The following is a 24407-nucleotide window of genomic DNA, read 5'->3' as shown; positions in this document are numbered from 1 at the left end:
GAAGAAAATAAAGAGGTTGGGTAGGAAAAAGGAGGGAATGAGGGATTTGGTCATGTAATATAGATGAGGGCATACGATTAATCAAGTAACAGGCTGTAAGAACAACATCCCCCCAAAAACGAAAAGGAACATGACTATGGAGAAGGAGGGTACGAGCTGTCTCAACAAGATGTCGATTTTTACGTTCAACAACCCCATTTTGTTGAGGAGTATGAGCACAAGATGGTTGATGGAGGATCCCATGTTGGGACATAAAAGAAATAAAGGGTGTAGAAAAATATTCCCGAGCATTGTCACTGCGTAACACTCAAATAGAAACATTGAATTGTGTTGGATTTCAGCATAAAATTTCTGGAAAATAGAGAATAACTCAACTTGATTTTTCATTAAAAATAACCAAGTACATCTTGAATAGTCATCAATGAAAGTGACAAAATATTGAAATCCTAAAGTAGACGCGGTTCAATACGGACCCCAAACATCAGTGTGGACAAGTTCAAAAGGAGACTTTGCCCGATTATTCAAACACTTTGGGAACGAGATACGAGTATGTTTCCCAAGCTGACACGACTCACACGCAAGCGACGACAAAGTGGAAAAACGAGGGACCATCTTCTGGAACTTGAAGAGACTAGGATGACCTAGACGACTGTGAATGAGAAGAGGAGCATCGGTGGAAATGCAAGCTACAGGAGATGAAGGTGATGTGAGGTGATAGAGGCCTTGAGACTCACGCCCTATGCCAATCGTCTTCCCCGTACTCCTGTCCTGCAAGATCATAGATTTATAAAAAAAAGTGATAGAACAGTTAAGAGCGCGAGTTGTTTTACTGATGGAAATAAGATTGAAAGGACACTCAGGGGCATAAAGGACAGAATGGAGAGGTAGGGAAGGGAGAGGATGAGCCAAACCAATACATTTAGCCATAGTTTGGGAACCATTAGCTAAAGTAATAGTAGATAAGACAGAGGTAGTAGTAATAGAGGAGAAAAGGTGTTTATTACCAGATATATGATTAGATGTTCCAGAATCTAGAATACGTGGGCCAAGAGAAGGAGACTGAGTAAAGCAGACAGAGACATTATCGGTCTGAGCAACAGAAGTAACAGAAGTTGATGTGGTTACCTGATATCGGAGATAGACATCATAATCACTACCAGTAAGGGTGATACTTTGAGATGTGGAGCTCGCAGCGGAGTCAAGTCGAGATAGCAGAGGATCAGATGATTGAGCAATGTGGACAGTGCGAGGAGGCCGTCCATGTAACTGATAGCAACGATCTCGTGACCAAGCTTATTACAATAGGTGCACTGAGGACGTTGTCCTCGACCCCGATTGCCACTATGTCCTCCTCGAAAGTTAGTCTGAGAGGCTAATACAAATGAATCTGAAGAACCATCAGTCGACAAGGTCTGAGTAGAGGAGAGGCGTAAGAGACGAGCGAACACATCATCCAATGATGGTATTGATGGACTAGCAAGAATCTGATCTCGGACATACTCAAAATCTGGACGAAGGCCAATGAGGGTTAACACCATAAAGAACTTGTCAGTTTGTATTTGTTGAGCTTCAGCACCATTAGTGAAGGGCATCAAAGTTAAGAACTCCTCCTTAAGAGACGCAATCCGACCAATATAAGTAGATAAATCCATGTCCTATTGTCTCACATGAACAATATCAGAAACCACCTTATAAAATCGTTGAATATCATTCATGTATAATCCTTTAGCCTGAGTCCAAAATTTAAAGCAGGTTTTGTAGGCACGAAGATGATGTAAAATTTTGGGATCAACAGATTGCCATAATACGTTGCATAATTGTGCATCGATTTTCTTCCATTGCACTTTGTCAACATCAGGTATAGCATCCTCAGGTGTAACAAGATGATCCTCATAACCTTGTCCCATAAACCAGAGTTCCACGGACGCTGACCAGGAGAGATAATTCTCACTACCAATCAATTTTTCCGATGTGAAAAGTTTTCTCCCTTGGCTTTGATACCATGTTGAAAGAGAGAGAGAGAAAACTGTAATTCTCATTCATATATTAACTTCTTACAATAGAGAAATATATATACAAGGCTAGATTGAACTAACTACCATATATGTGACCTATATTAAGAAAGGAAAGAAAGATTGTACACTATAAATATATTATATTCAACACAATGGACCCTAACTCCGCCTCAGACATCACATCTATTTGGTGGGGGAAAAAAATGTGGTACCCCTATCTGCATCCAATTCATTTATACTACCAGTAGGCAATTGCAATTGCACAGGAAAATGTTGACTTCATGTTCAATCAGACAATCAATTTCTTCAAATTCAAGAATAAAGATTAATGGATTGCAAGGATTGAAAATAATGTGAACAACTTTTGGAATCAAAAGAGTGACGATGATAAGGGTACACGCATACTTCTTGGTATAACGTCACCCTTTTCTTCAACCATTTTGGGTCACAATTCAACATACAAACCATGTCACCATATTTTTTTACTAAGCAATTGTCCACCCAGGCAGTCAAAGTACTCGAATCAAATGTAGTGAATGAAAGAACATTAAATTGAAATCAGCATGTCTGATAAGGACCTGCAGTATTTTGGAATGAAATTTTGTTTATGCAATCCTTTTAGGGTCCTTTAACAATGGCAGGCATTTGTCCAGAAATGTGCAGAATTTTCACTGAAAATAGATGAAGAGCCCATCAACATGCAAGAGAGCGCCTACTTCAAATACATTTGTCAATCAAAATAACTTTCTCAGCCCATGAGCCAAGTTTCTAAGAGCTAAGAGTTTAAATCAGAATCTAAGAGGTGAGAATTGACTTTAACTCTGGTGATAAATATAGACTCACTAAAGCAAATGAGCAACAAGCCCACACATGTGGCGATGTACCATAAAGGAGGAAAAGTTGGGCCATCCATGAAAGAGTGGTCTCAGAAAAAAGGTCTCCTAACCAAAGCTTGAAAAGATTAGATAATGATCAATTGAGTTGCCAATGTTTCTCTTTTGGCTGTTAATATGGGAGACAATATAGACCAACTGTACTACCCTCCAATATATCAAAGTTGGGCATCAACCTCCCAGAATTGTCAATTAGTGATTCAATTCCTTGCCCAGGTACCAAAATCCAGATCTGAACTGTTATTAGAATTAATATGTAATTTAATAATTAAAAGAAATTACTAGGTTGAAAACTGACCTCCCATTCAGAAGTTGTAAGAGGGATGCTTGGATCCAGCATTGTTGTCACCACATCGACAAAAGGTACTCTAGTAACAGCAGCCTTGAATAAATCTGGCCGCATGTTAAGAACAGCACCGATAAGCAACCCTCCTGCACTTCCTCCCTGAATGCACAATTTTTCCTTTGAACAGAACTTCATCTCTATTAGATACTCAGCACAAGCAATAAAATCTGTAAATGTATTTCTCTTCTTCAACAACTTCCCATTCTCATACCACTGCCTCCCCATTTCACCACCACCACGAATGTGTGCTATTGCAAATATAAAACCCCGATCTAATAGAGAGAGCCTTGAAGCTTTGAAACTTGGATCTATGCAAATCTGTTGGCAACACAAGATTCTTAATGCCACTACACCAATTTGTAGACATGCTTAACAAGGGATATTAACATGAAACAATTATGGAAATGTTTTGTCCAATTATCGCATTTACTAGTTTATCAATATATTTTCTGACAACTGAAAACCCTTTCTGATATGGCAACAGTTGTATAAGAAAGGATGGACAAAAGTGCTCAAAGAATGTGACCAAGGAAGCTGAATCCTTTTAGGTTGTTGAAGCACCCGAATAGGAGACACACGAGAATGGACAGAAGCAGAGATATATTATGCCAAAAATAAGTAAAGTATTCCTCAAAAATAATAATTTAGCCATAGGTATGAGAAACCAGGGTGGAATGGTTAATTCTTCTCTAGATAAGAAATTGCAAAAATGTGACATGGTAATGCGTACATATATATATATATATAATCTTAAAGCAGTAATTTTGATCTTTGGAAACACTAAAACACTTGAAAATTAAAGGAACATTAGTTTCGTTTTTATTATTATTTATTTATTTATTTATTTTCTCCAAAAAATGATTTATCTCAAGGAACAGGGTAGTAAATCCTCTTGGCACAAGTAGAAGCAAGTTAATTAATCCACAAAATAACAAGTTACCTCATATGAACCATAGCCATAAAGAAGTAATGGATCAGATCCATCAAGTTTCACAAGATCCTTTCGGTAAACAATTGATAGAGGAATTTGAGTGCCATCTGAAGCATTCGCCCATTTCCTTTCAGTTATATATTTTGATGCATCAAAATCCCCCAAAACCTGAGCAAAAGAGTGGAAAGAAAAACTGAGATGAGATATACATATTTTAACTCACAGAAAAGAAAAAAAAAATAGAACAAATTCTTGGCTAGACAAATAAAGTTAATAGAGGTTTAGAGAAGTAACTGAAACAACTGAAAAATACACTTGATTATGAACAAGTGTTTTTTTTTTTAGTTGTGCAAGTGGAAAGCAAGAATTTCAATTATTGTTATTATATCAACCCATTATTTACATAGTCATTTCTAGCCTAGAAATAAATGAAGTAAATGCATTTTTGAGATGGACATGGTCCTGTTCAATTTAAATTGGTCATTTTGTTACAAAGAACAGCAGATTCCAAACTCGTCTTTGAAATTGATCCTTTTTCTCTTTCAAATAATTATCATTAAGAGCGCCAAACAGGTTCGAAGCTAAGGTGGCAAGAGGTTCCTATGGAGTTATTCCAAGGTTGTATTTGCCCAAAGCATTTTCCCAAAGGATTGAGAATACCTGCGCCATACAAAATGAAAACACAGGAAAATCTATATGCAGCCCAACGCCACATATCCTTGATTAGGTTACCTTGCAAATTTACTGACTTCCATGTACAACTACTCATACCAAACACAGATAAACTCCTCCAAGGCCCAGCACTTTCCAATCCAACAACCCACTGGATCTGGTTCAAAAAAAGTAACATCATACAGAATAAGTTGAATACATCCAGGGGTTTCCCAAACTGAAAAAATCACTTGAAAGGCCTTTTCATGGAAAAACAAGGGTTCTTTGTGGAAAAATTCTCTGGGAATTTAAAATAGATGTTTAAATGCAGAGGTGAGGATTCTGATGAAAAAATATGATTAACTAAAGAAACAAAGTGAATGGGCTTATCTAATAAAGACAGCTGAAATTTTGAAAACCTGGATCTCTTGGATCCAGACTTATCCAAACCAAACCAAGAATACTCTTCTTGTGGGTCTGGTGCAGTTTCGACAAAAAAAATAAAAAATTGCATTTTATACTTAACAATTTCCTGAAAACCTATCCAATAAAAACTAAGGTCTTTAAAATAATTACTGTTGAGCTGTAAATAGAATAGGAGAATTATTTTCCTATTATGTTAGTTTCCTATTTCTGTAAATAGATAGTTTTATTAGTTTCTTATTTTTGTAAATAGATAGTTTTATGATTTAGGAATAAGTTAGTTTCTTATTATGTCTCTTGTTTCCTATTTCTTTTCTTGTAATCTCCTATATAAACTATGTATAGTCAATCTAATAGACAAAACTTATTATTTTTCATCCCATATTTCGTGTCATGGTATCAGAGCTGTAGGTTTTTAAGACTTGGACATCATTCTGGCCTTCATCGCCATTTTTTTGGTCTTCATAGCTGGATTTTTTTTTTTTATTCACGTGTTCTTTACAAACCTACTGGAACTTGCTCAATAGTGAAGAAATGGAGAAGCTGAGAAGTTTGTTGGGATCCCTTGACAAACCTATTGGAACTTGTTCTTTGGCTCTTTTAGGTACACCTTCACTCTCTTTTTGCATAAATGCCTCACACAGGGTTTATGATGACTATTGGATAATAGACTCCAGTGCCACAAACCATATGACCTCCAAATCTCAACTTTTCCATACCTATACCCCAAGCCCAAGTAACAAGAAAATTGCAGTGGTCAATGGCTCTTTAGCTACCGTTGCAGGTTTCGGAGACATATACATCACACCTACCCTTATTCTTAAAAATGTCCTCCATGTACCAAAATTGTCGACCAACCTTATTTCCATTCAAAAGCTTACCCATGATCTTAAATGTTATGCTATTTTTTTCCCTTCTTATTGTGTTTTTCAGGAACAAGGCCCGGGGAGGAGGATTGGACTTGCTAAGGAAAGGAGTGGTCTTTACCACCTTGAATCCTCTCAGAAAACTAGTAATTATTTGTCGTTGTCTTTTCTCGGTTCCTCAAATAAAGATACCATTTGGTTGTATCACCTACGTCTAGGTCATCCATCTTTTAGGGTTTTAAAGGTCATGTTTCCTCATCTGTTTCAGATTAGATATTTCTAAGTTTCATTGCGAAACTTGTGAATTGACAAAACATACTCGTGTATCTTTTCCTATTAGCAATAAAAGAAGTTCTCATCCTTTTCATCTGATTCATAGTGACATATGGGGTCCTTTGACTATACCTAATGTTTCTGGGGCTCCTTGGTTTGTATCCTTAATTGATGACTACACTCGGGTTACATGATCTTTCTTCTTAAACAAAAATCTGATGTTAGCATTGTTATACCTAATTTCCACTCAATGGTTCAAAACCAATTTGGGGTTAAAATAAAGAGTTTTAGGACAGACAATGCTAGAGATTACTTCAACCAGATTTTATCACCCTATTTTCAATCACAGGGCATTCTTCATGACTTATCATGTGTTAACACACCCCAACAAAATGGGGTAGCCGAGAGGGAAAATGGGCATTTACTCAACACAACCCAAGCCTTACTCTTTCAAGGGAATGTTCTTAAGTCCTATTGGGGGGAAGCTGTTCTTACTGCCACATACATGATAAATAGAATTCCCTCACGAGTGTTAGACAACAAAAGCCCCATAGAGATACTTAAGAGTTTCTATCCACACTTCAGAACCTCAAATGAGCTCACTCCTAGGGTATTTGGGTGCACTACATTTGTTCATGTCCACAGTCAACATAGAGACAAGCTAGACCCCCAAACCATAAAATATGTCTTCCTTGGTTACTCATCCACTCAAAAAGGATACAACTGTTACAATCCCTCAGCCATAAAATTTTACATCTCTGCAGATGTCACCTTCACAGAAAATAAACCTTTTTTCCCCAAGTCCTCTCTTCAGGGGGAGATTTCAATGATGGAAGATAGTCCTTGTGAGTCCTTTGAACCTCTTGATCTTCCTCATGTCTCAACCCATGGTGATGAAGAACTTGAGTCATCCGAGTCAATCACACTTGAGTCACCCAATTTTACCACTAAACCTGTGTCATCCCCTATTCCAGCCAGTGTCACTCGCAATTTTCCACAATTTCCTAAGGTGTATTCAAGGGAAAAGGCCATTCTAGAACAAAAGCAGGTCCAAGAATCCAACTCAGACCCTAGGAATGAAATCACGGTAAGATCAGACCCACCTTTATATACACAACCTGGTGAAACTTCCATTGACTCAACAGACAGCCTAGAACTAGACCTTCTCATTGCTGTTGGAAAAGGCACCAGAGAATGCACTAACCGACCACTCTATCCACTATCACATTATGTGTCTCTTAAGCACCTATCACCAGCCCACAAGAATTTTATTGTGAGTCTAAACACCACTATCATCCCTAACACTGTTTCTGAGGCATTGACAAAAAAGGAATGAAAGGATGCTATGAGAGAGGAGATGAGTGCATTAGATTAGAATAAAACCTGGGAGATTGTTGAAAGATCGAAAGGGAAAAACATTGTTGATTGCAAGTGGATTTTCATGCTGAAATATAAGGCCGATGGATCTCTTGAGAGATATAAAGCAAGATTGGTAGCTAAAGGGTACACTCAAACTTATGGAGTTGATTATCAGGAGACTTTTGCTCCAGTTGCAAAAATGAATACTGTAAGAATCCTGTTGTCACTAGCTGCCCACTACAATTGGCAACTCCTACAGTATGATGTTAAAAATGCATTTCTTCATGGTGATTTAAATGAAGGGATTTACATGAACATCCCACCAGGATTTGAGGGAAACACAGGTAACAAGGTGTGTAAGCTGAAAAAGGCCCTTTATCGGTTAAAACAATCTCCTAGGGCTTGGTTTGGGATATTTGCAAAAGTCATGAAAGAGTTTGGGTACAAACAAAGCCAAGGTGACTACACTCTCTTCATTAAGCACTCAGCTGCAGGGGGAGTAACTGCTCTTCTAGTCTATGTTGACGACATCATAGTGACTTGAAATGATGAGAGAGAAAAGCATGAAGTGAAGCAGAGATTAACAACAGAGTTTGAGATAAAGGAACTAGGGAAATTGAAGTACTTCCTCGGTATTAAGGTGGCATATTCCACACAAGGGATCTTCATCTCTCAACAAAAGTATGTGACTAATTTATTAGCAGAAACAGGGAAGATTGGGTGTAAACCAGTCTCTACCCCATTAGATCCAAACCATAAGTTGGGAGAAGCTAAAGAAGAACCAGTGGTGGATAAAAGAATGTACCAGAGGCTGGTTGGTAGGCTCATATACCTTGCTCAGACTCGGCCAGACATTGCCTATTGGTGAGCGTGATCAATCAATTCATGCATGATCTAAGAGAACCTCATCTTCAAGCTACTTACAGGGTGCTGCATTACTTGAAAAGCAACCCCGGGAAAGGAATTTTGTTCAAGAAGAACAATACTCTTGCTCTAAAAGCATACACCGACGCTAACTATGCAGGTTCCCTAGTGGATCGAAGATCAACTAAAGGGTATTGTACTTTTCTTGGAGGTAATCTGGTAACATGGAGAAATAAAAAGCAGTATGTGGTAGCAAGGTTGACTACAAAATCAGAGTTTAGGATCATTGCTCAAGCGTTGTGTGAACTACTTTGGTTGAAGATTATACTAGATGATTTGAGAATCAAGTGGGATGGTCCTATGAAGCTCTATTGTGACAACAAGTCAACTATCAATATTGTTCATAACCCTGTACAACACGATATGACAAAACATATTGAGATTGATAGGCATTTCATCAAAGAAAAATTAGAGGAAGGAGTAGTGTGTATGTCCTATATTCCATCAGAACATCAATTAACTAATATCCTAACAAAAGGGCTGAACAGTTCAATGTTTCACAATCTTGTATTCAAGTTGGGAATGAAAGACATCTATTCATCAACTTGAGGGGGAGTGTTGAGTTGTAAATAGAATAGGAGAATCATTTTCCTATTATGTTAGTTTCCTATTTCTGTAAATAGATAGTTTTATGATTTAGGAATAAGTTAGTTTCCTATTTCTTCTCTTGTAATCTCCTATAGAAACTGTGTATAGTCAATCTAATATAAAGAACTTATTATTTTTCATCCCATATTTTGTGTCAATTACCCATCCTAAAGCGGTATGGAAGTCTTGTCATGAAATATTTTATGTGCATCAAACTCGAAAAAGTCTTTAATCTCTAAGATGATCGGATCTGATGAGCTCATCATAATACTAACTCACTAAATTCCTTGTACAAACTATTTTGCTATCCAATTTTCTAACCCATTTTAACACAACCCAACAACTCTTATTTCTTTCAGCAGTCTTGTAACATAGCATAGATAACCATTTTGATTAAGATGGTCCCCCAAAATGAATCCTAGAATGGGCTCCTATCTAAGTTGCTGCTTTCCTTTAGCAAACAGTGCCAAATGCTCTGTCAGAGGTACCTACTCCAGCACCAACCAAAAAACCAGATCTTGCCCCTAGGTAACTAGAGCCCTGTAGGTCCCACACTCCAATACTATATAGGGCTAGGTTTCAATAACATTCACTGATAAGGCCCCACCAATGAATCTCTCTCCTTAAACAACCTGTATCATCCACACTTAATCAGCATTTGATAGATTATCCAACCCCAAGCAATCTTAGTTATTAGTTATTATGAATCAATTCTTACTCTTATTTATTTCATTCCATATTGTCCACACACTGGCAAGGCCACACCAACCCTTAACAGGGTCCTTATTTTCTTTGACAACACCCAGACAGGCCCATCACCATCAAAGAGAGTACCAAAACTTAAAAGCTACATTAAAATGAAGCAAATGGTAATGGACTCTTCAAAGTGCTCACACATGCAGTTACCAGTTTGTGAGAAGCAAACACTAATACATCTAAAGTGCTATCTTGAGGTATAACATTGTTCTTGATTGACCAAGAAAAATTCCACAGGAACCTTCCATTCATGTCGGCATCATAGGAAAATTGGAAAGTCAACAAATCATGTGCTCTACACTGGCAAATGAGACATGGTGCTAAAGCAGGGCATGTGGTTTTGAAAATTGACTGCTGAATTGAGACATGAGTCACCACGGAGTCAACCTCATATGTAAGAACATCTGTCTTAATTACAGAATCCATAAATCAAAAAGGAGTAAAGTAACTCCAAACATTGGATCCGCAGAGCTGTGCATTTAAAATTCTGGTCTTCTTCAATCAAGTTCTCAAACCAATCATGGAACTTTCAAAGACTCATAGAAAAAATCTCAAACTCTTTCCAGTGGAAGATCCAGGCTTTTTGAGAAAAACTATGAAAATTTTTGTGATATTTTGGGAATATTTCAAAGAGGCAAAAACTCCCATAAAATTCCCATGGGGAAACTCTGTTCAGAGATGCTTCTCCTCTTTTTCCTAGGGAAGCCCTCTTGGACCTCCCTGGCAGACCATCCAGATCCTTGACATAGGATTTTACTGATAACTTGCCATCATTAGCCTGATTCAGTTGAATGCATTTGAACCCTCCTCTAACCCCATAGATGATCCTAAAGACCTCCACAGACTCCGGTTCCCAGTTTGGAAACCGTCTGACAGAGCAAGGATTAGAAAAAATCAGGCCCTATATGCCCTTCCTGTAATCTGGAAACCACAACTACACTCTAGACCTATTCTATGTGAAATCCAAAAAAGATTCAAAGAAAAAAAAAAAAAAGGATTTCTTATTATGAACACTCTTCAGAAAAAAAATACAACACCATTAGAGTTTAAATAGACTTAATAAAAGGCAATAAAGACTAACTTACCCTTACTCCTAAAAAGAAAGAGAATAATTCTAATATAATAACTAAATAAGAAAGAGAAATAGTAACTAAATAAATAACTCTTAACATTCTAGGCTATGGCATAAAGGTCTAGGAAACATTGTCTAAAGGCTCTGGCCCACATCATACATCCAACCAAAACAACATTCAGTCCTGTTCCCCATCACAGGACACCATGACTACAGTTAATGTACCACAACAAAAGCTATTAACATCTCTAATAAAATGTGAAATCAACTTGCAAAATTGTTTCTCTATGTCAATCCAACTAGCAAGGGGAGTTTAAACCTTGTATGGACCATATTCCAACATTTCAAAAGCCATCATGTTTGCCAAAAACAAAGGAAAATGACTGTAATGTTTTCAACAATAATGCACTTGGAGAAAACAAAAGAAGGCATGCATTCTAACAACTGAGCACTTACTTGAATGCATATAAGAAGGAAAAAAAGATCCAAGGATAGCAAGAAGAGAATATTCTCATTAACAAGAGCCAACAAAACAATTAACAACAACCTAGATTTGTTATCTTAAAACACAATGAGCAATGTAAATTTTTTAAAAGTAACCATACATATAACTTACCGTTTCAATCTTTTTCAAAACAGAAATGCCTGTTCTCATATCATAATCATATACAGAGCGAGGAGTCCTCAATGAGCTATAAGAAAACCGCAAAATGCTGGAAGAGAATTGTGATTCTGATGGATCCACCGTGTATACAGGATCAAGAAGATCAATAATCTGACCACCTTGAAGACTTGTAAGTGGTTCTCCAACTGCTGGGAGGCGATACACAGTTACCTTGGGCAGACCGTTTTCACGCTCATACACTACAAGATGATCACTGAAAAGTTGTATCTTCTGAATCTTTACACTGGAAAAAATCCAAAAACTTAATAAGGTTTTAGTCACTAAAACACATGCCATCACCAAAGATGTTGCATGTCTATGTAATATATTCTAGAATGTGTAATTCAATTACATCAAAAGTGGTTTGACAAATGGCCACCTTGCATGCTACACAGGAGCAATGATAAAAAAGTGCATCAGTGCAACAGCCTGTTGCACAAATTTTCCTTTTTTATGGAATGATTGGACCAACATTGTAAAAGGCGAAGGAGAACTTAAGGTAATAGGAGCTTCTATTGCCTAGGACAAAAGACAAGGTGGTGATTTTGAAAATAGAGAATGATCTCTGAATATACTTGTGTATTCACAGGATATATTTATGGACTATTTATAATATTTACAATGGGAAAAAGCAAAAAATGAAAATTACTCTATTTTAGGCCTAGAATTACTCCACTAAATCAACCACTAATTATAGGAAATAAATCAGCAACTAAATTAGTCCTAATTACAAAAATCAAGTCAACAGTACAAAAGGAGAAACAGGTTCAAATCATATCCTAACCTATATATGTTGTATAATCCTTCATCAAGGAGTTGTTGCTCTTTGAATGTTAATGGTTAATCTATGACCAACTTTGTGAGAAGTAAGAAAATTTACAACTTTTTATTTATTTTTTTATTATTTTTTATTTTATTTTTTTATGAGAAACAACAATGTAATATATTAAATTAGGATTTAAGAAGTACAATCAAAGGATGCGGAATCATCCCACGAACAAAAGCTAAACAAATGGAACCTCTAAGGTAGTAAGTAAACCTAAACACCTGTGGTATACCATAAATCATATGATAAATACAAATAGCAATCTCTCCTTACTAACCCACACTCTTGGAACTACATACTGATAACCAATCAAGTTGAACCACATTAAGGGGAATGCCTTTAAAAGTTGTGGTGCTAGAGGCCTAAAAGAAAGCAAGGAAATGAATGGCATCCCAAAGAACCTCTGAAGTCCTTGCTTTGTCCTAAAAAATCCTAACATTTCTTTCCCGCCATACAACCCAAATCAAAGCAAGACAAGCGGTATGCCACAGTACTAGGCCTCTCTTAGAGCTTCCCAATCCCTTATATGAGATGGTCATCATGTCCCAAATACTCCTCAAAGGAGCCTAATCCATCTTGGCTAATCTAAATAATTTGTGCACAACCCCAACGTCAAAGGACAATGTAAAAAGAGCTGCTTTACTGATAGTAAGAGAATTTTACAATCACTGCACCAATACTCCCTCTTAAGCTGGTCAGTAAATGTTCTCCATTCCCAACTTGTTTGTGATAGATTGAAATGGTTCACCTACAAATTCCTTAGTCAATATGTCAACCAACTATCTTTCTGAGGATGCATGAGGGGCATACCAACCCACTAGCCAGTTTCTCCTTGATAAAATGATGATAAACTTCAACTATTAGTCTCCTTGATTGACTTAGGAGCAATAGACCACATGGCAAATTCATCCCATTGATTCACTTCTAATATCCTTTGCGAGTTGTTATGATTAAAGATGATTCTTGAAGATATCAAAATTCAATGCGAAGGAACTATGAAACTCTATTGTGACAATAAATCAACAATCAATATTGCTCATAATCCAATTCAATATGATCATACGAAACATGTTAAGGTGGACCGACATTTCATCAAGGAGAAATTAGTCAGTGATCTCATCTATATCCCATACATCTCCACAGATAGGCAACTAGTTGACATTTTAACCAAGGGATTTGCCGGACATTCACTTTATGAGTTGACTAGCAAGTTGTTAATGGACAATAGAAGCAAGTCTAAGTGAGGATGCTTTGGTTCATAGGCATTCCTATTGGATGGCTTATATATTTTAACTTCTAGTTCTTTAGTTTTCTAAGTTTCCAAGGGATAACATTATAAAAAATGTATCCAACGCAATGATGTATATTGATTTTGAATATGAGGAGCTATCCGTAATAAGGCAACAATATCTACGAATAACTCCATCACCTAAGCTTTAAAGAGTGGCTTGCCCATTACCTAAGCACATTGTTTGAAGTCATTGCCTAGATGTCACCTTGTTGATAACATTGAATTGGACATTTTCATATAATCAGGTGTGAAAATATGCATGGGCAGAGAGAAGATATCTGGACATGCTGTGATATGATTGTCCACTTTACTATACAACATGGACATTAACATTATATTTGCTTCAAGATCATAATTCATGAAAGTTTCACATACTTAAAACAACAACTGGATTTAGGACAAAGCTGACCTCTCCAGAATTACATGCAAAAATTAATGCATTGTAAGAAAGAAAATATGCCCAAAGGAGACGATCACTGGGTGGATGACAAGAAAACAGAAAAAAGACAGACATATATATATATATATATCGGTTTAGAATTCGATTGAAATTGTTATTTATTGACAGTAGAGTATACATATTTATACAGGAGAAATAATCTAAGAAAAGGAAAAGCATAATCTTCTAAAAAATTAGGGCTACGAATATTTGTCAGCCTAATTACAAAGTTGACTAAATAAAATAACTTCCTAAAATGGTCTTAGACTAGTCAAAGATAGCTAATTAACCCCTGGAATTAAGGGTGAAATCAATGGATGATTTCCATCAATCAAGGGTGAGCTCAATGGTTGATTTTCTTGAGATTAGTGGTTGATTTCCTTGAGATCAGTAGCTGATTTCCTTGAGATCAGTGACTGATTTCCAACAATTCCCCTCAAACTAATTAAAAAATATCCTTCATTCCCAGCTTGTTGATCATTGAGTTGAACCTTGAATTAAAAACTCCTTTAGTGAAGACATCTGCTAGTTACAACTTGAAAGAAATGAATGAAGTACAAATCATTCCACTAGCAATTTTCTCTTTGATGAAGTGTTTGTCTATCTCAATATGTTTTGTTCTATCAGGTTACACTAGGTTGTTTGCCTGACTTTGATGAAAACCAAACTTCAAGAATGATTGATCAAATCTTTCAAACATGCTATAGGTGATTGTTTCAGGCCGTTTAGGGATTTTTTTTTTAGTTTGCATTTCCTTCCATTATTCTCTCCAAAACTCAATGGAAGGTTCATGTATCTTTTCCTCAAGATTTCCATGTAAGAAGGCGTTTTTTACATCAAATTGTTGTAGTGGCAAGTTGTAATTAGCCACAAGAAAGAGTCGAATTCTGATAGAGTTCATCTTTGCCACAAGGGCAAAGGTTTCTTAGTAATCTATACCATTGATTTGTGTGTAACCTTTTGCCACAAGTCACACCTTATATCTATCCACAGAACCATCCGCCTTGTGAAAAAATCCATTTGCATCCCATTGGCTGTTTTCCTTTGGGTAAATCAACAATATCCCAACACTCATTCTTCTTTAGAGCATTTATAGCTTCCACTTCAGGTTAGCAAGGGCTTCTTCAACATTCCTTAGAATTAACTCTGAATTTATATGAGAGGTAAATGCCTTATAGGTTCCTATAATCATATGTTAAGACATAAAATTTGAGATCGGGTGTTTGGTGCAACTCCTAACACCCTTACGGATTGTTATAGGAATATCAAGATCAGTATCGAAGAGAGGAGTAGAAATTAAAGCAGTACTAAAAGGATTACTATTGGATTCAAGGGGTATAGAAACCATGTCTTCATTTGAAGTTGATGATTGGTTTTGCTTTCAAAAATTAGGACCTTCAACCAACCTAGATTGATCCTGAGGTTTTCTAGCATACACTTGCATCTCCACTGTCCTATCATTGTGCGTGGTCTCCAAGGAATTCTCCAAGTTCTCCTCATTTTCTTGAATACTCCAAACTGGTGTTGGTAATGAGATTAACCAGTTCTGCGACTAATGTTCTGGTCCCATTTGCTCCCCCTAAAGGTCAATCTTTGTATAGTATGGTTGTTATTAAAAAAAAACTGAACTCTGTAATCCCATAAAACTACCACGCCTCCAGCCACACCCCTAGCATTCACTGCACCCCACTCTAGAAATCTCCCCACTCCTACGCTACACACCACCCCAAGAGACAATTCTTGCTTTTTAGTCTCCTGCAAACACACCAAATCCACAATTTGAGACCTAATTAAAGCCTTGATTAATTTCCTCTTATTGACATCATTCACTCCTCTTACATTCTAGAACAAAATTTTCAACTTCATGTAAGGCACGACTCTTTGTCCCCTCCTCCTTTATACAGCCCGTTCCTTTTTTTTTCCTCCGTTATAATTGATCAAGCATTCAAGTTTCTTCAACTCCTGTTCAAACCTAGTAGACACAGGGTGGACTCTCTTTTTGCTCTTTTCTCTTCTGGTCTTTATCCTTTGGAGCATATTCAGAATTTCCTCTTCAAATCCTTTTGTCAGGAATCCAAGCAATTTGCTAAACTTCGCCAGACAGCTATCTTCCCAACCTCCTCCAGTCCCCCATCTTCCTGCGATAGCCCCTCCACCACCAGTCTTTCACTCCTTTCGCCCACTTCCATCAAGGACAAAATCTTCCTCTCTGGTCGTCCAATCCTGCAAGTGGCTCCTAGTCAACAAAAGCCTCAACGGCATCTGCACTCTCAGCGGTACCATACTCTCTTCTCTATCAACGTCTTCCACCCTTCCTAGGCCAAAAGACCCATCCTTCTCCAAGGCCCAGCTAAAACAAAAAGAAAGAGTAGAAGTAGAAGAAAAGCCCTGACACCCCTCGAGAAGAGGGCTTTGCCGGTGGCTGCCGTCCTAAATACCTCCTCCAGAGTCATCGCCTCCACTGGTTCCCTCAAGGCCCCATTGAGGATACCATCTCTCAACTCCTCTCCTTCAATCCCCAACTCAGCTCTTTCTGGAGCCTTAGCTAAAAGAACCCCAACTGAAGACTTTGGGTCATTAAAAAAATCCCCCCCGGCCCCCCTAAAGGCCCACTTCGATAGGCCCAAAATCCTTTCCACCTTCCCCCTCAAAGTCCATTGCAACGCCCTTCAGACAATAAGGCCCAAAATCCCCTTTCTCCCTACTCTTTTTCTTAAGTGAGTCTAGCCCAATCAACAGTTCGGTTTCCAAATAACCCAGCCCACCCGAGCCACTTCCCTCACCACCAACCCCGCTTCCCAAATCATTTGACCCACTTCCCAATACACCCATATTGCTTCGACTGACACGTTACTACCCTCAGTCAAACCGTTGCCCCATAAACTCCCCTCCTCACTAGCCTTCACAGTCCCCACAGCCCGCATCCTTGCAAAACAAGCAACAGCAAAAGCTACACCATCCTTCAGAAGATCACCCAGAGGCAACACGTCCTATACCTCGCACTATGCCTCCACCTGCACCGATCTTTCTTTTGACCTTCCACCGCAGGTAGCATGTGAACTTCCCTCACTTTCTTCCCTAGCCACAGTAACACAATTCACATGGTTCCCATGAGATGGCACCACCTTTACAAACCATGGCGGAAATTCCCACCACAAGAGAATAAAAAAACACATTGACCCCACCACAACCTGGGCTGAACTAGGCAAACTTCATCCAACTTCACCAAGATTCTGGCCCATTGTAGCTCAGCCATCTCTAAATCCTTTTTAACACCTCATGGCTCCACGGATGAAGAGGGAGACCCAATACCCTAACCCAAGCCTCATTAGCATGAAATTCCTTCCGAAAACACCCCACCTCCGGGCTTCACTTCTCCAAACACAAGAAATTCTCCTAAACCCACCTTCTTCCTCCAGCAAGGACTTGCTTAGCCTCCCACAATGTCTCGAACTCAAATAGCAGCAGCCCTCTACCTAACACTGCAATTCTCAGTCTCCTCTTTGGGAGCCACTAAAGATTCACCCAACTCCTAAGAAAATCCAAGTCTAGAATAGGAGGCAAGGAATTGCCCCACCAGCCCACCAAGCAATGATTCAGCTGTTGCAATCTTCCCTGCATCTCTTTTAGCCCCCCTTCCAATCACATTGAATCTCCTAACCTTTCAGGTTTTGACTTTGCAAACTCCAAAAACAACCCTGAAACCGCCCCCTTCTCCCTCTACTGAGCTTCTAGGGTGATTGGAGGCTTAGCCCCTCCATAAAGTTCCACTCCAAGACCTCTAAATTTCTCCACCAGGGTGTTCCAACCCCCCAACAGTCCCTTCCCTTCTGGAACAATAATTTCCAACCTCGTTTGAACGTCGTTCCAGCCTATATTTCCTTCCCCTCTCCTCCCAGGCAAGGGCCCACTTCCTATCTCCATTCTCCCTACAGCAGGCTTCGACTCCACCCAACAAACAACGTAAGCTTACATCTCCAAACTTGATCTAGGATGTGACCCCTCTGCATCTCTCCCAAATGCAACCTCTCAACTTTCCTCCCTCTACCTCAACCAGAAGCTCAAAAGATTTAGCCTCTGCTGCAAACCAACTTCACATAGAAGCTGCCACTAGGGTAAAAATATTTCATTGAGAAAGTTCAATTCAGTGCACTACTTACAAAACCAAAGAATTTACCTAAAACCCACAATTTTCCCAACAAAGAATCAACTGCTTCAATCTCCTAATCATTCTGATTGTAAGGGAAAGTATATTCCATGAGACCTTCCCATTTCTTACACACAAATACCCCCATCATTTTAACCTCCTTCAGAGAATCAATAGTATAGAGATGTAAAAATTGCAATTCTTGTAGCATCATACTCAAATAGAATATTCCCCACTTAGATCTCCAGTATAGAGATCTAAACATGTAGTCTGGCTCTTGATGCTAGGATATATAAACCACATGTTACATAAAACTAAACAAGAAAGGCTTCAGTATCTCACAAAAATGAAAGACTAAGTACAACCTAAGTGCTAAAATAATGTCATTGACAACTAGAAAAATATAGAAATTTGAGGGTACCTTTCCCTGTGTGGAATAAGAACCGTCATTGTGGATACATTATCCAGTGGACAAGCTAGTACTTCTGAATTAAAATACTCGTTGCTTCTGCGCTTAATGTAAAAATGGTTTCCACGGTGACTGGCTGATGTGTCAATGCCATCTAAACGAGGTGTCAAAACTGTAAGCCCACCTTCAGGTTTTGATACGTCAAGATAGAAAATGAATCCTGTATTTTTACTTCCAGATTCAACAAACAGAAATTGCTTGCTCTCAGAAGCTTGAAGACCAAGAGAAAACATATCGTCCTTTTCATGATAAAGGCAGGAGTCACTTGATTGATCTGTTCCCAACTTATGCAGCCAGACCTATTAAAAGCAAAAGCACACTGAATATATAAGAAGCTATCCTGAAAGGTCTATTGGAGTTTTACTCATAACAGACAGCAGTACAAGAAAGAATGTGATCTTAAGTCCTTTTTATGACCAAGATGGACTTGGATGCATGAACCTTTGCAGGCACAGAAATAAGTCAACCAAGAGGATAATAGATGAATGAAGATATATATATGCTCCTATTTGGAATAGCATATAACTAATCAATAAAAGAGATAATCATATTTTATCAATAAATGGATGTAAAAAGGGACACTGTTAATGGCAGTTGGTTTGGGGCTTGGGGGTCTAGAAAGCCTTCTATGGAACTTCCTTGTGTTCAGGGTGGTCAAATCCACTTTTTGCTATCTGGAGGGGCTCCTCTTTCTGGTGATACTCAAAGATTCATCAACATTTGTCTGGGGTTAGTATCTGGCCTGAGAAAGCTTTAGCTGATCTTTACCAATAAACAAAAGTATGAGTCCAAATATACTTATTCTAATGCTGCCAATTTAAAAGAAAGGAAAAGTAAGATTTTTGTCCATAAGCTCTGGCCAATGCCTTTATTCTATGATTTGCATTTTATTTTCATTGGCCATTGAGAAACATCTATGAGAATAAACATGATTAGCATTGACGCAAAAAGGCAATAGATGTTGGGGAGAATGGAGGATCATGGTTGTCTTTGCCTGAATGTAGTTGAGGAGCTTCATTCTCGGTGGGATTTGAGAAAGAAGAGATTGAATGGTTGCTCAACCATTTAAAGAAGGCTTCAAAGATGAATAGGTCACTAGGTTTTAACCATAAATACAAAGGATGAAGAAGAGCTCATCTTTTGGAGGTGTTAGTAATGGTAGATGCTTTCAAATTACTGAGTTCATGACAAGCCAAAAAACAACTTTTGTCGTCATTCCAAAAGGATATAAAAGCTAGGGTTGGATTGCAGTGTGAGAAGCCTTATCAGCTGTGATGTTATATCCTTCCCACTTTGTAGGCAATAGGAGATTTCACAAAGTAGCATTGGAGAAGGTTAAGCCAATTTTGAACCCCCCCAAAACGCAGCTTCACTAGTGTGGTGGTTGGGGAAGGGTAAAAAAACAAGGTTATGAACCTGTGGGAACGTGGCCCAGGGCAGTGGTCTATGAACCTTCAATAGCAGGTGTAAGCATAATAGCAATATGCAGAGCTTTAGCAAAAGATGTGGAATTAAAGGGGTGAGTACCATTACTCCTATTTCCAAGAACCAAGGATTTTCTTTGTGGAGTCTACTGACCTAGCAATTTATTCACATGAGAAGAGGTTTATTCTAGTGAGTGAAAAGATAGAAGTCAAGGTATATAGATGGAATCTGAACATAAATGCTACTATCTCGAGGATGTTCCAAAAGGGGTGGATTGAGGTAAGGGGATTGCCTTTTCATCTGTGATCGGAGAAGTATCTATTTCACTTGGTAGAAGGTTGGGGAAAGGTTATCAAGATTGACAAACAAACTTTAAAGCTAGTATATTTGACGAAGATTCGACTTAAGGTTGAGGTAAAGGAAAATGTAGTGATCCCCGTGATTGTGAGAGTTTCAAACGGAGATCAACCTTTTCAAACAGGTAATGTTGAGTTGAATAGGGGTGGGTGTTCTATCTTTGATGGTTGTGTCAACTATGAGGGGTTGGAGAAGGATTGAAGGGCTGACAGGTTGCCACGCTTCAAGCCACATGGGGTTTGTTGAAGAAAGTGGAGGATAGTTCCATTCCATGTCACGCCAGGCAGTTTTCAAATTTCAAATCTACTAACAGTTGTGAAAAGGATAGTGATTGTTCCTTGCATTGTAGCGGGCCTTTTAATCAATTGGGCCGGTCCAGTAAGCAGGTTGTATTAAAAGGGCAGCAAGCCCACTTGTTTGAAGTAAGCCCAAGATATAGGTTAGGCCACAATAACTTGGGGGACTAGGCTAACCTTTCCTCACTAAAAGGAACACCAACCCAATCAAAAGAAATAAGCCTAAATTTCCTAGCGAGGACCATCTTCGACTAGTTGACGTTGCTTTTAAAGTTTGACCCTTCTGCTTCCTTACATCCAAAGATCCAGAGCTTAGTTTTCACTTCTCTGGCAAACCAAGCTTTGCAATTCTTAAGGCCTCATGCGAGAAGTTTGCTTCCTTCTTTGAAAGGTCCATTCAATGGAAAAATTAATGATTTGAAGTTACAATGGGACTCAAGGGAGGATGAGTCTTTTGCAGCAGGTAGAGATGCAAACAAGGACCGTGCTTTCCTTTTAATTTTGTCTTAGCCTCTTTGCTGAAATGTCAGAAATTAACAGCCCCAAGATGTCCATGGTGGAGAATGGAATTGGTTCTTCATCTGGAGACCAACAGAATATCCAAGCAGCATATTGAATGGAAAATTTTTTTTGAGGTGGTCACAATCTGTTTGCACTTTCCTTAAAGGAAAAGGGAAACTGAGCCATCTCCTTGGCACTGGTCCTTATTGAGTCAAATCACAAGCTTGGAGAAGCACTTGAAGACACTGGTGGATAAAAGAATGCATCAAAAGCTTGTTGGAAAATTAATTTATCTTTCACATACTCGGCTAGATATAGCTTATACAGTTGGAGTTGTTAGCCAATTCATGCACAGTCCTAAGGAAGTTCATCTTCAAGCAGTGGTTCAAGTCCTACAATACCTCAAGAGGACACCAGGTAAAGGAATCTTGTTCAGAAAAGGAGAAAAAATGTCTTTAGAGGCCTACACGGACAACAGACTATGCAGGTTCAGTAGTGGACAGAAGGTCCACCTCGAGTTATTGCACATTTCTTGGAGGGAATCTAGTAACCTAGAGAAGTAAGAAATAATTTGTTGGAGGGAATTTAGAGACCTGACAACCACCTGTGCAGAGGCTAAATTTAGAGCAAAGGCATCGGGGGTTTGTGAATTCTTGTGGATTAAAATAATTTTGGACGATTTGGAGATTAAATGGGAGCAACTTATGAGTCTCTATTGTGACAATAAGTCAAAAAATAACACCACTCACAATCCAATTCAGCATGATCATACCTAGCACAATGAAGTGGATAGGCACTTCAAAAAAAAGAGCAGTTGGACAGTGGATTGATCTATACGCCATATATACCAACTTGAAATCAACTAGTAGATGTCTTGACTAAATGGCATGTCATTTCAAAGAATCATTAACAAGCTAGGAATAGATGATATCCACTGACTAGCTTGAGGGGGAGTGTGAGAACAAATTTCCTAATTATGGGAATTATATTCGAATAATAGGTGTGATCAGATAGGATATTAGCCTAGGAACTAGTTTCTTGATTTATAGGGGTTAGTTTCCTGATTTGTAAGGATTTTTTGCTTTCTGATTTTTATTCTTTCCTATTTTTCCTCCCACTTTGCTATGGCAAAGGTGTATATAATTTGTTGTAATCTTGTATTATTGAGAGAAATTAATTACCCATTTTCATAGGTTGTAAAGTTTCAAACTGACCTTTATCTTCTTTAGGTCTTCCTTTAGGAGAGAATCCGTTGACAAGCGGATTTTAGGATTTAGTGGTTGATAGAATTTCAAGGAAATTGGATGGTTGGAAAAAAGCTTTTTTGTCTTTAAGGGGAAGAGTAATTTGAAATTCAGTCCTGCTTGTCTCATATCCCTTGCTATTTCTTATTTCTTTTCAAGATTTCAGCATCAATAGCTTCAAAGATTGAGAAATTGCAAAGCGATTTTCTTTGTTCAAGGGCTAGGGAGGCTAAAAAAGATCATCTAATAAGTTGGGACATAGTGTGTAGACCTAAGGAGTCTGGAGGTTTGGGGTTTGGGAAGACTATGATGCAAAATCATGCTCTATTACGAAAATGACTATAGAGGTTCCTTAAGGAAAGCTATGTCCTTTGGCATCAGGTTATTTCGAGTATTTAAGGGACACATCCAAATGGATGGGATGTCAACATTGTGGTCAAATGGTCACATCGGTGTCCTTGGACGGCCATGGCACAAGTTTTCTAAGATTTTTCTCCACATATCCATTTTGTTGCCGGTGATGGGGAAAGAACTCATTTGGGAAGATTTATGGTAGGAAATCAACCTTTTTATTCACAATTTACAAATCTTTATAGTGTTACCACTTTAAAAAAATCTCATCATCTTAGCAATCCTTGGGAAGAATCTTTGCAGTGTCACCACTTTAAAAAATCCCACCATCTCAACAATCCTTGGGAATTCTTCTTCTTCTTCTTCTTTGTCTTGGAACTTAAAACTTTCATTGCAACCTCACAGATTTAGAATTTGTCTTGGAACTTAAAGTTTCATTGCAACCTCACAAATTTAGAAATTAAAGGCGTTTAAAGCTAATGTCTTCACTCACCCAAGTGCACTTGTCTCCTTCTGTCCTAGATACAAGAGCTTGGTCTCTTTCCTCTTCAGATTTAGTCTCACTAAAATCTTACTTTTGAGCCTTGTCCAACTTATCAATTTCAAGCCTATTGTTTTTAGCCAGATTTGTATGGAAATAAGAAGTTCCATCTAAGGTTAAGGCTTTCGGATGGTTAGTGGCGCACAAGAAGGTGAACACTAACAATATGCTACAGTTGAGAAGACCTTACAAATCCCTTAACCCTAAAAGATGCATCTTATGTATTGGGGAGTAAAGAGTCAATTGATCATCTTTTTCTACATTGTCTGATAATATGGTATAATGGCACAAGTTCTTCATTCTATTCAAGATAAATTGGGTTCCACCTAGGAGCATATTGGACATGATAGCCGTCTCTTTTAGAAGTTTGGGGAGTTTCGTTAGAGGCAAGGCCCTTTGACAAATCGTTTGCCTCACTTTATCTTGGATTGTGTGGGAAAAGAGAAATCTTAGGATCTTTGAGGGAAAGTGGAGGACGGTAGAAACACTGTGGGATTTACTTCATTTCTATCCCTTCTTATGGACTTCTTGTAACATTGCATTTAAAGGCACTCCCCTCAATTTTTTATTTTTGATAGGGAAAAAAAAAATCCATTGGTGCAAAAACATTACAATGACGGAACTCAAAATCTCCCCAAGGGGAAGGTAATACGGACAAAGGTTCAACCAATAATGAGACTAGGACCGACTTTAGAAGCCAAATATACATTTAAATAATATGACATTGAAAAAAGAAAAGACAGACTCCTTTCATTAGGC

At 38.2% G+C, this 24407-nt stretch overlaps 1 protein-coding gene across 5 annotated transcripts in view; it reads right to left on the bottom strand.

Moving 5' to 3' along the window:
* LOC117923595 (protease 2-like) overlaps positions 1–24407 on the bottom strand; it is a 44003-nt gene that overhangs the window by 10192 nt on the left and 9404 nt on the right. For all 5 annotated transcript variants that reach the window (XR_004652649.1, XM_034841959.1, XM_034841960.1 and 2 more), the window contains exons 4-7: positions 18886–19232; positions 11714–12005; positions 4195–4353; positions 3207–3572 (exon numbers count right to left, since the gene is read on the bottom strand). Coding sequence is in view for 4 of the 5 variants with exons in the window: in XM_034841959.1 (XP_034697850.1) it covers positions 3207–3572; positions 4195–4353; positions 11714–12005; positions 18886–19232 (1164 nt within the window). In the remaining variant the exon portion in view is untranslated. The remainder of the gene's footprint in view (positions 1–3206; positions 3573–4194; positions 4354–11713; positions 12006–18885; positions 19233–24407) is intronic.

This window comes from Vitis riparia, chromosome 10 (genome assembly GCF_004353265.1).
Source record: "Vitis riparia cultivar Riparia Gloire de Montpellier isolate 1030 chromosome 10, EGFV_Vit.rip_1.0, whole genome shotgun sequence".
Classification (NCBI taxonomy): Eukaryota; Viridiplantae; Streptophyta; class Magnoliopsida; order Vitales; family Vitaceae; genus Vitis; species Vitis riparia.
This window is presented reverse-complemented; position numbering and strand designations above follow the sequence as displayed.